The sequence below is a fragment of the Pelophylax lessonae genome (assembly GCF_965119305.1).
Source record: "Pelophylax lessonae genome assembly, chromosome: 1".
Taxonomy (NCBI): domain Eukaryota; kingdom Metazoa; phylum Chordata; class Amphibia; order Anura; family Ranidae; genus Pelophylax; species Pelophylax lessonae.
The window spans coordinates 410,069,805-410,082,024 of NC_138768.1; the positions used below are offsets into that span (position 1 = coordinate 410,069,805).

A 12,220-nucleotide genomic window follows, 5' to 3' on the forward strand; every position below is an offset into this window, starting at 1 on the left:
GTCTGTGCTCTTTTTAGTTGCCTGGAGCTTAGGTTGGGCTGATTTGGTCTAGTTGTGATTCTTTGTGCCCTAAATACATCATTAGATAGCACATATTCACCCTAAAATATGTTTTTTTTTTCCTTTTTGACCATTTCTCATGTTTGCTACTCAGTCTATGTTTGGCATTTTGAAGGCTTGTTTGATGGTCATTTGCAACTAGGCTGTAATCAATGCTTCTCCAGGACACATTGCCCTCCTGTCTGTTTTGTATGCTTAAATCTTTATTAAAACTATTGAAAGTAAAATCAATACAATAAACTCCTAATGCAAAAAAACAAAGGAGAAAGAAAACACGATGAGACACCAGCCTAAAGCTACCTTACCACAATTATATTACCACCAATTAAAAAATAATATTAGTAATGCAATTAACTATATATAATAGTATTTTTTAAGAAATAGGTGGTAATACAATCGTGATAAGGTAGCTTTGGTGTTTTCCTGGGTATGACACATACATACTGTACTTGCATACATACCAAGCTGGACCAATGTAACTTCAAAAAAAAAAAAAAAAGCCATACCAAAACTTCAGCTCCAATTTATACCAATATAATATTATGGTAAAAACATGTGCTTAATCCTCTTAAAAGTCAGAAAGTATGAAGAGTTCAACACATAAGCAGCGCTCAGCCTTTTAATATCGAGACCTCACCGCTCCGTTCCTCTCGATCAGCTGATTTGTTTGTACTATGAGAGTTTTGTTTTAGATTGCTGTAAGTGCATAGATTGAGGGTTAGGGTGGATTTTTTAACAAAATTTATGTTGACATACTGCCCTATGAACCCCTTCTTTTACTTATGTATTTACTGCCGATATACTGGATTGTGCTTAAGTATGTGGATCGCTTAGTGTATGGTATGTAGATTGGGGAGATTCTGTGCCTGAGGATCGCAAAGTGGTCGGCATCCGGTGTATCTGGAGGATATTAAAAGGCTCTCCTTACAAAGAGTTCTGGTGAGTGAGCAATACCTAAGGGGGACACGTGGTGTGGTGGAAGTCTTTTCTTGTATCTTCATCCGTGGATATTATTCTCCTGTGGATTTTGTCTCATTCACAAAGGTGGACTCTATATGTGGACTCTTTCATTGGGTTTGCTGAGCGCTGCTTATGTGTTGAACTCTTCATACTTTCTGACTTTTAAGAGGATTAAGCACATGTTTTTACCATTTTGATTATTTTAAAGCAGCAGCTATATGCCAGGTTAACGTATTTATATCTGGCATATTGTTTTATGTTTATTTTTTTCTGAGCGCGGGGTGATAGCGATAATATTCAGTCAGTCATTGTCATTATTATCTCAGTCTGTGTTTAATATAATATTATGGCAAATACAGAGAGACACAAAAGATGGTCAAAAACACCCAAAACTGCCACAGTTTGGAAAGATGATGGCATGCAGCTCTTACTGTTGCAGTATTCAAATTACACAGCAAGACTGTGCCAACAGCTATAAAGAAATACATCACGTTTTTCTGGGCTGACCCTTTATGTACTGCCACAAACAGTATGAGCAAAAATTCAGTTCTACAATGAAAACAAGTAACAAATGCATTACTGTAAAAATCCACGCTTATAGGCTGATTGCTATGGTTTACAATTTAAAGGCTGATTGCTATGGTTTATAATTAATGCTTATTGCCATAGGCTAACAAAATGGTAAAGTTTACCTAGTACACCAGAAGATGAAAGCAATTCTTCATTTCCCCCAGGCAGCTGACTTAATTTTGAAACAGAATCGGTTTCTATGCTGTTTTCCTGATCATCATGAATCAGAGCTTTGTCCTTGTGGAGTTCATCTTTGGGTCCTGTCCTCTCATCGACCTGACTCCCTACAGATTGCAATGACATTACAAGGGAACTGTTACTATAAAACCACAGGATATTGATGCATTGGCTTTATGAAGTTTCTACTTAAGAATTTAATACTGTGTAGTGTGATGAAAAAGGCAATCCGGATTACTTTGGCTAAAAATCCCCATTTGACATGTGCTCTGTGTAAAAAGAAAGCTTTGCTGTGACCAGCAGTTCTGCTCTCAAAGGAATGTTATTTGTGATAAATACATTAAAGATTTTGCTACTAAAGTATCAAAAAGCTGCATTTGGGCACAGATTTGAAAAGACTAAGGACTTTCCCACTGGCCTAAACTGACAATTCTATTTTTTTTTTTTAAACCAAAAGAACTGGCCTATCAGAATAAGAGACGTATGTCCTTCACGGAGTTCTGTGGATGTTATGTCTCTATTGAATCCTGTAGCGACATTGTGGCCATCGGTAGGTACCAAAGATAGCAGTCAACAACTTTTACAAGGTGCTTTTAGCTGACAGTGACAGGGTTGCTTTAAAATGAATGTAAAGACATACACACATTTCCACTTTACTATGAGCAGAATTATTCAGTACCACCTGCTGAGTTAGAGCTAGAGCTTTCCAAACAGCAGAGGGCTTGAACGTTGCTGATTGAAGAGCTATAGGAGGTAAGAACTCAGTAGTGGTCATGTTGGACCACAGCGGAGAGATCCTTTGTTATATAGTTCAAAGGTACTTCTCTACAGCCCATCGGCAGGGAACAGGTTTTTCTAAACAAATTGTGGCTGCTTTCTAAAGAAAATGGTTGTAAACTTTGCATACCTTTTGTGCAAAAACGCACTATAACATATTGTTGTTGAGGTTTTGCAGATGCCATCAAGCATATAAAAAGGTGGCACTGGATGTAAACTCTAAAACAGGAACTGCCTGAGAACTTTCCTATACAGGGAAACTATATCAGTACATACATATTTTTGATTTATATTAAAATGCACCTACATTTTTCACATGCCATGACTTACCCAGAAAAGACATGTAACTAATGAAAATTAAATCTTCTTCTCTATACTTGTTCCAGATCAGAGACTCAAAGCCATATAGCAAGAGCATCAGAACTTCTAGGTAATTAGAATTTTCAGAATAATGCCAGGAATGGCAGCCCCCCCCATATATTTTAAGATACTACAGCTAAAAGTACATTATAAGTTTTGGACAGATTGGGAATTGTCAGGTTGTTTTGCTTTTTCTTAAAGCCAATTTCTGGGGTTGTAAAGGTTTTTTTTTTTTTTTTTTTAATAAAAATAAAATGTTCTACTTACCTCTTCTGTGCAAGGGTTTTGCAGAGCAGCCCCAATCCTCCCCTTTTTTTGGGGTTCCCCACAAAAGCTCCTGGCTCCTCCCCTTCATTGGTACCCCCACGGAAAGCCGCTTTCCCTGGGGGTACCCTGTGCGGGCTTGCTACCGAGTCCTGCTGCTGTGCCCCGCCCCCACGTCACTGAATTTAACTGAGAGTAGCGGGAGCCAATGGCTCCTGCTACTATCAAATCTGTCCAATGAGGACAGTGACCGCTGACTGATTTGGTGGATTCCAATGCAAAATTTCCAGACTTTAATGAAGGTGGCTTGTGAATAGTAAAGAGGCTGGAGGCAACAGTATAACCATAAAGGTTAAAGAATTCCTGTGTCATTCAATGGACAAAGAAGAAACTTTTTTTTTTTTTTATTTTGGAATGAGAATAGTTAGAACTTGAGAGATTTTTATTGCTGACTGTGCACTCAATGGGAAGATTTCTTCTCACTTCCTGTTCTGGAAACACAAGAGCGCCCTCACTTTTGTTGCCAGCGGTTTAGACAATAATGGCTGTATGTTGAGTTATTTTGAGGGGACAAATTTACACTGTTATACAAGCTGTACACTCACTACTTTACATTGTTGCAAAGTGTAATTTCTTCATTGTTGTCACATGAAAAGATATAATAAAATAATTACAAAAATGTAGATATTTTGTGAGATACTGCATATCGCATTTACATTGATATCATTATTGATATTATATTGCTCACCTTTAAATATTTGTTATAAAAGGACTATAGATTCCTTTTAATATTTCACCATACTTTTTCTTACCTTGGTAGATCATGTATAGGGATCAAATGAAGTGGTAATAAACGCAAACACAAAGATGTAACATATTGCAGCTTTCCAATTACCTAAATTTGGTAGCTGCATTCGTTTTATTTTTATTCCCTTTAGTTTCATCTGTTGATCCAGCCAGTAACACACTTCCTGTCCAAGGTGCTCTCCAAGGTGCTCTCCACTCTATGAAGGAGCAACAGAAACACATTTGGAAAGCAGGATGGTCAATCTGGAGGGAAGGCTAGTGTTTGACGCACTTAAAAGACTTCGATGGACTTAAGAAATTAAACCAAACTCCAGCTAACACTTTATAAGGAGTTACAGAAACAGATTTTTTTTTTCTTTTGGGATAAAGGTTTTACATAAATAAAATCTGAGTACTTTAAACACCCTTCTCAGTGGCAAATGGTTTGTCTAAAATAGTGATCGACCGATATTGTTTTTTCGATACCGATATTTTGGTCAATGCATATCGGTATCGGCCGATATTTTCTTCCATTTAAAAAAAAAAAATGTTTTAAATTTTTTTTCTTTGACAGGTACTCTTGTGGAGGGATCTGGGGGTCTAAAAGACCCCAACCCCCTCCTCTGCACTTAGAAGCATTCAAAACGCCAAGTTTGGCTGTTTTGAATGCTGTAATTTTTTTAATCTGGCGCCAGGGTTTTTGCATGGAGACCGGATCAGATCTGAATGTGGCTCTGATCGGGTTTTCAGCGGGTGTGCAGGCTGGTTGCCTGGGTCTCCCGGTGGGACGGGAGATGCGGGCTAGCCAGGGAAGGCGGCGGGAGGGGAAGCAACGTCCCCCTCCCGCTCCTTGTAATGACAGCCGAGCGGCTTCTCAGCTGCATCGGTTGTCATTACAAGACAGCCGACCGTCGGCTATGGACGCCTGCACTGGGGTGATGCCTCTAGCTGCAGGCATCACTCTGATACAAGCACTTTCCCGAAATATCACGCAATATCGGTCACCTTGGTGGCCGATTCCGATATATCGGGGAAAGTGCAGATCGGCCCTCGATATATTGGCTTTGCCGATAATCGGTCGATCCCTAGTCTAAACCACACTTTTCCTTCACAGCATGCTCTGTTTAAGGAAGTTGAAAAAATTACCGTAAAATCCATTTCTCCTTCGTCCACCGACGGATGTAGCTGCTGCTTTAAATTATAGACGGATGGATAATAAGCCCCTCCCAGTAGGAGTGACAAGGTAGAGCCAAAGGCTTTGACACGCCTAGGGGGTGGGCTACCTGGGTCATTACCCCTGGCCTCACCTTTGCATCTTCAGTTTAGTTGCAAGCAGTGAATAATAACCAAAACCCAGCTCTTCGGAGAAAAGAGGGGTGGGAGCTACGTCTGTCGGTGGACTCAGAGAAATGGATTTTACGGTAAGTAAAAAATCCAATTTTTTCTTTCGTCCGACGGACGCAGCTGCTGCTTTAAATCCTAGATGAATGGGACATCCAAAAGCAGTAACCACTGAGGGGTGGGGAAAGGACAAACTTAAAAGAATGCAATTCCCACGGCTAACATAGCCAACTATATAACATGGAGCACAACAAGCAACAACTGGGGCTCAATTGTAGCAAAACCATAAAGGAGAAGGAAAAGTTGACTGCTCCTTAAATGGCGGCCTGCAAAACCTTGCGGCAAAAGGACGCATCCGAGGATGCTAACACATCCACTCTGTTAAACTTGGTGAACGTATGTACAGACAACCAAGTGGCCGTCTTGCAAACCTGCATACCTGATGGCGGAAAGTCCAAGAGGCACTCAACACCCACATAGAGTGAGCCGTGACAGGGAAAGGAGGAACTTTGCCTTTAAGAGAATACGCCTTCACCACCGTCTGTCTGATCTATCGAGAGATGGTTGCTGTAGACGCAGTCTCACCCTTACGGGTCCATCCGTATTCACAAACAAGAGTCCGACTTACGAAAGGACTCAGTGGTCTCCAGATACACCCGTATCGCCCGAACCACATCCAAGCAATGCAAGGCAATTTCCCTAGGATGTGAAGGGTTCGAACAGAGTGGCGGAAGCACTAGGTCTTTGTTCAGATGGAAGTCTGAAACCACCTTAGGAAGAAATGACGGATTAGGCCTAACACTACCTTATCCCTGTGTATTACCAGGTAAGGAGAGCAGCAAGATAGCACCGCTAGTTCAGAAGCCCTGTGCGCAGAGGTGATAGCCACCAAAAAGGCAACTTTCTGCGACAAGGCGAGCAAGGAAATGAGTCTCATGTTCTTGAAAGGAGATTTCTGAAGAAACGATAGAACCAAATTAAGGTCCCAAGGAGGTAGCGGAGACCTCCTGGGGGGAGCCAAATGGCAAACCCCCTGAAGAAACGTACTAATCAAAGAGTGCGTAGCCAAAGGGCGTTGGAAGTACAAAGCCAAGGCCGAGATCTGACAGTTAGAGTGCCCAACACCAAACATTGGTCAACCCCTTTCTCTAGAAAGGTTAGGGTCCTGATTATAGCAAAGGATCTAGGATGCAGCTTCAGCGATTCGCACCAAGCAATGTACGTACGATGATAAATCTTCCGAGAAGTGGACTTCCTAGCCTAGTAAGGTAGGGATCACAGAATCGGACAGACCCCTGTCCTTTAACACCTTGCTCTCAACAGCCAAGCCATTAAAGCCAGTGACTGTAAAGCAGGATGTAAGATCGGACCCTGAGATAGAAGATCTTCCCACAGAGGAAGTGTCCACGGACCTGAGACCTTCAGCTGAATCACGTCGGCGTACCAGGATCTTCGGGGCCAATAGGGAGCCACCCGAATTACCGGAATCCCCTCCAACTCGACCCTGCGTAGCAGGCGAAATAAAAGTTTCAGTGGAGGAAACGCATAAATTAGCCCGTACTGGCTCCAGGGAGCCACCATGAAGTCTACTGCGTCGGCCAGAGGATCTCTGGACCGAGCCACAAACTTTCCTGTTTTGTCCGGAGGCGAACAACTCCACATCCGGGGTTCCCCACCGGAGACACAGCTGGTAAAACACCTGTGGATGCAGGGACCACTCTCCCTGATCCAGGGTTTAACGACAAGTAGTCCGCCTGCCAATTGTCTACGCCGGGAATGTACACGGCGGATAGGGCTGGGACATAGTCCCACTTCTGGTGCCCCCCCAATGATTGACATATGCCACGGCCGTGACATTGTCAGACTGGACTCAGACAAAACACCCCTTGAGATTGTCCGTCCAGTGGAACAGGCTCAACTTGATTGCTCTCAGTTCCAGAACGTTGATCGGGAGCTTGGACTGTTGCAACGTCCAGGTCCCTTGAACATTCAGGGTGCTCAGCACTCCCCCCCCCAACCAGTCAGACAGCCATCTGTCGTCACCACCGTCCAGAATACTGGAAGGAAGGATTTCCCATGGAGAAGATTCGGAGAGCTGAGTCACCAATTCAGGGAGTCCTTGGATCTCCGACTCAAACGAATCAGACTGTCCAGGGATAGAGGATCCTTGTCCCATTTGACAAGGATCTCCTGTTGCAAAAGTCTTGTGTGGGCCTGAGCATATAGTAAGGCCTCAAAGGAGGACACCAATAGGCCCAGCACCTGTATAGATGACCTGAGAGACACCAGGTTCCAAGCCAGAAGCGACAGAATCGCTTCCCTTAACTTCTGTAACATCACAGGAGGTAGAAATACCTTTGCCAAAGGTGAATCTAGGATCATCCCTAGATACTCCAATCTGGTTGTTGGAACCAGGGCAGATTTCTGAAGGTTGAGATTCCAACCGATCTGCTTCAGAGTGTGAATGGTCACCTCCAAATCCCGTTCCAATGTCACAGACGAGTCCACTCGGAGAAGATCGTCCAGGTACCCCAGAATTGCTATTCCTCTCTCACGTAACAGAGACAGGATAGGGGCTAACACCTTGGTGAAGACCCTGGGAGCAGAGGCAAGACCAAACGGTAATGCCACAATTTGAAAATGGTCCTTGCCCACTGCGAAGTGGAGGAATCATTGATGACCCTGGCCAGGGACATGGAGATAGGCATCCTTGATATCAATCGAGGCCAGCAGGTCCCCCTGATGCAATAATGCCACCACTGACCGTAGGGACTCCATGCAAAATTTCTGGACGCGCACAAAGCGGTTCAGAGTTTTGAGGGCCAAGATTGGACGCAATTTGCCCTCCTTCCGTGGAATGGTAAACAGGTTCGAATAGAACCCTCAAAAGCGTTCCTGATGAGGAACTGGTACAATCACGCCTTGTGACAGCATATCATGAATCGCTTCCTGCAGCCCCACAAGGCGGTCTGGGGACAGCTTAAGATTGGAGGGAAAAAAATCTGTCTGGCAGACGGGAACAAAACTCTATCTTGCACCCGGACCGAATTACCTCGTGGACCCACCTGTCGTGCAACAGTGAGGCCCAAGGATCCGGGAAGAAAAAGGAGACGTCCCCCCCACCCCTGAAGTGGGTGGGGGCGCCCCATCAGGTAGAAGGGGGTCTGCTTGGAGGTGCTGGGGGCCGAGGATTTTGGCTTACCAGCCCACCGTTTCCCGAATCCTTTTCTGCCCCAATTCTGTTTAGTTTTCTGCGACACGGTGAAAGGGAAGATCTGCCAAAGCCTTCGTAAAAGCCTGGTCGGCCGACCGAACTTTAGCCGGATCGCACATCTGATGAGCACACTTACCACTGACGCTCTGGCCGTGAGCAGAAGAACGTCCAGGTTAGCATCGCATACAAATTGTAGAGTCTGCGATAATTGGTCAGCGAGTTCCAGAGCAGATGACGGTAACGGGGTTACCGTCAGTGCCTCTCTCAGAGGATTTACCGATTATAAACATAGTCTGAAAGACTAGATTGGTAGTCAGGGCAGGCCTGAGACTAGATCCCACTACCGTATACAGGTGTCGGGATAAGACAAACTTGGGGAATCCATGTTAGACATATGGCCAAACAGTAGGATTGCACATAAGAATGTAAAGATGGGACAGGGAAACGGGAAAACACCGGAACCTGCACCGCAAGGGGTTAAACAGAAGCTTCTCCTGAAAACAGGAGCAATGGCCTAAGAGGGAGTAATCCGTGCCCAATCGCCAAATATTTACACCCCTGAGGCTAAGTGAGGTTACAAAGGCACCACAGGTCCCAGCAAGTCCGCCGCTACCGACGTGCACTGCGCCTTTAAGAGGCGATCGCGATGCACGCAGCGCTACTCTTGGGGATAATCCTAAGCCCCCTAAAGGCCTGAAACCCCTCTGAAGATAAAAAGGTGAAGGCCAGGGTAATTAAACTCCTCTAGTGTAGTTACCACATGGAGAACACAGCAAGGTCCATCAGCAGCATGGAGAAAAGGAGGTTGAAGGAAACGCCCTCCGCCCACAAGAGCCAGAAGCTCCTATGCTGTTTTGTCTCCGGCTCCAGCAAAATGTCCACTGGCATTACAGTGATAGGGATACCCAGGCAGTCTGCTGAGGCCTGTTAAGGCTGCAGGCCACGGCAAAATGGCGGCTTCGTGCCGATGAGCATGTGACCTCGGGCCTAGTGAGGCCTACCCTAATAACAGGCTTGGGGGCCCTGGCAGGGGGGTCATCCCGGCGGATGAAACCCCCCCCCCCAAGGTAGTGGTATGAGGCGCAACCATGAACCCCCCTCCGAGGCCTCCCCCCCCCCCCCAACGTCCACTAGTCCTGAGGTGACTAACATAGGGGACCCCCACTAAAAGTGTCCCGGGGGTCCAGAGGCCAGGGTAGGAGGGGAGGTCCCAGGTGACCCCTCATAGTGGAGGAGGGGCATAGGAGGTATGGGTACCCGAGGGTCCTACTCACCAATGGAGGAGCGCACGTCCGCCCCAGGCCTGCTAACCAGATGGGAGGACTGTACTTAATAGACCACGGTGCTGAGGGTGGGCGTCCATCCTGACAGACTGCCTCTGCACCGCAGTGAGGGCGCTGTCGGCCAAGGGGTACGCTGCGACGCTGGCATGCCAGGTGTGTGCATCCTGGCGGGTGTTTCACCAGCAGGCCAGTCCCTGTCCGTGGGACTATAGTCGCTATGGAGACCCAGCGCGGAGCTACGTTCTGCAAGCGCTCGCTGGCACATACTGGTAGACCGTAAGGCTCTCATATAGCCAGTCGGAAACCCAGCCTGCATTCCACAGGAACTGGAGTCAGCAGCAACAAAAAATAAAATAAAATAAAATAAAAAAGGTTCCCTTTAAGACGTTTTAAACAGAGCTAGGACAAAAAGGTCCCAGCAGGGAGCTGTTTGGCCACTCCTAAGACCAGGCAGCTGAAACTGAAGATGCAACAGTTAGGCCAGGGTAATAACCCAGGGACCCTGCCCACCTGGGTGTGTCAAAGCCTTTGGCTCTACCTCGTCACTTCTAGCTGGGGGGGGCCTATTACCCATCCGTCTATGATTTAAAGCAGCAGCTACGTCCGTCAGTGGACGAAAGAGAGATTGGATTTTTGACTTACCGTAAAATCCATTTCTCTGATGTTTATTGACGGACACAGCTCCTGATCTTCTTAACCTTTGGGTTATAATGCCACCTACAGGAGTAGGACACTAGGCACAAAAAAAATCTGGCTATGCCTCTGGGCAGTCCCAGGGGGTATACTCCCTCTCTCTGCTATAGGTACTCAGTTTTGTTACAAGCAGTGTCAGAAGAATTACAATTTCACAGAGTGGTGGGTGCTGTGTCGGTCAATGAGCATCAGAGAAATTGATTTTACAGTAAGTCAAAATCTAATTTTCTCTTTCGTTCATTGACAGACAGCTCCTGTTCTTACCTATTGGGACATCCCAAAGCAGTGTATAACATGAGGGGTTAGGACAGCGAAAAATAAATTCCCAAAAGGTATGTATAGCCAACCAGGTAAACAGGAGCTCAACCAAAAACAACTGGAGCTCACCTAAAAAAAACAACACACCCTCAAAGAGGACCAGAATGAAAAAAAAAAAAAAAAAAATCACATTTTATATTTATATATATATATATATATATATATATATATATATATATATATATATATATATATATATATATATATATATATATATATATATATATATATATTGCAAAAAAAAAAAAAAGAAAGCTAAAAATTAACAAATCAGTGATTCAAGTCCCAAAAGTGCCAAAATAAATATAGGATTCACTCAATGCTATATCTTCTGTGTCAACTCGTGTAAGACACCCAATGTGCTCCTTTCACTGTATCCCCCAAACTGACTCACCAGATGGGAAGCTGGTCAAATTATAAACCAGCAATCACGCTTCAAGTAGTGTAAATAATTTTCCAGCAGGTCGGTCTAAAATCCACAGGTGGATCTTCCCACTCTGTCCGTAGATGTTACAGTCTCAGGGATATGTCAGGTAAAGAGAAGGAAGCATCAGCAGATGCCAACACATCCACTTTATAAAAAACTTTGTGAAAGTGTGCACCGATGACCAGGAGGCCACCTTGCAAACCTGTGTCACTGATGCCTGATGACAGAAAGCCCAGGAGGTACTGAGCACCCGAGTAGAATGCGCCCCAACCGGGAATGGAGGAACCTGACCCTGGATGGAATAGACCTGAACCATTGTCTGTCTGATCCATCTGGAAATGGTTGCAGAGGAAACGGACAATACTTTCCGAGGCTAATCCGTGAGCACAAACAGGGAGTCTGACTTCCTAGAAAAACTCTGTAGCTGCCAGGTACACCTTAATTGCCTGGTCCACATCCAAGGCATGCAAAGCAATTTCCTTCGGGTGTGTTGATCTGGGACACAGGGAAGGCAACACAATGTCTTCATTCAAATGAAAATCCGAAACAACCTGAAGAAGGAACGATGGACAGTGGCGAAGAACCACATAATCACTGTGAACCACCAGTAAGGTGAACGACAGGATAATGCCGCCAATTCCAACATCCTGCGTGCAGAGGTGAAAGCCACCAAAAAAGGCCACCTTCTGGGACAGCATAAGCAGGGGAATCGCTGGAGGATTCTCAAAAAGAGGCTTCTGGAGGACTGAGAGCAGCAAATTGAAGCCCCAAGGTGGCAACAGAGACCGCACTGGAGGTGTCGAATACCTAACTCCCAGAAGAAAAGTACGCATCAAGGGAGTATGTGGCCAAGGGCCGTTGAAATAAGACCACTACGGCCGACACCAGACCCTTGATAGTACTCAAGGCCAGTTTCTGCTCAACACCCGGTTAAAGGAAAGTTTAAAATACGAGCCACCGAACAAGAGCGAAAATGAACCCCAAGAGACT

At 45.1% G+C, this 12,220-nt stretch overlaps 1 protein-coding gene across 1 annotated transcript in view; it reads right to left on the bottom strand.

Annotated features, from left to right (window-relative positions):
• Positions 1-12,220, bottom strand: part of DENND4C (DENN domain containing 4C) — a 274,603-nt gene that overhangs the window by 97,352 nt on the left and 165,031 nt on the right. Inside the window, exon 21 of the mRNA XM_082257942.1 lies at positions 1,713-1,874. Coding sequence (XP_082114068.1) covers positions 1,713-1,874 — 162 coding nt within the window. The remainder of the gene's footprint in view (positions 1-1,712; positions 1,875-12,220) is intronic.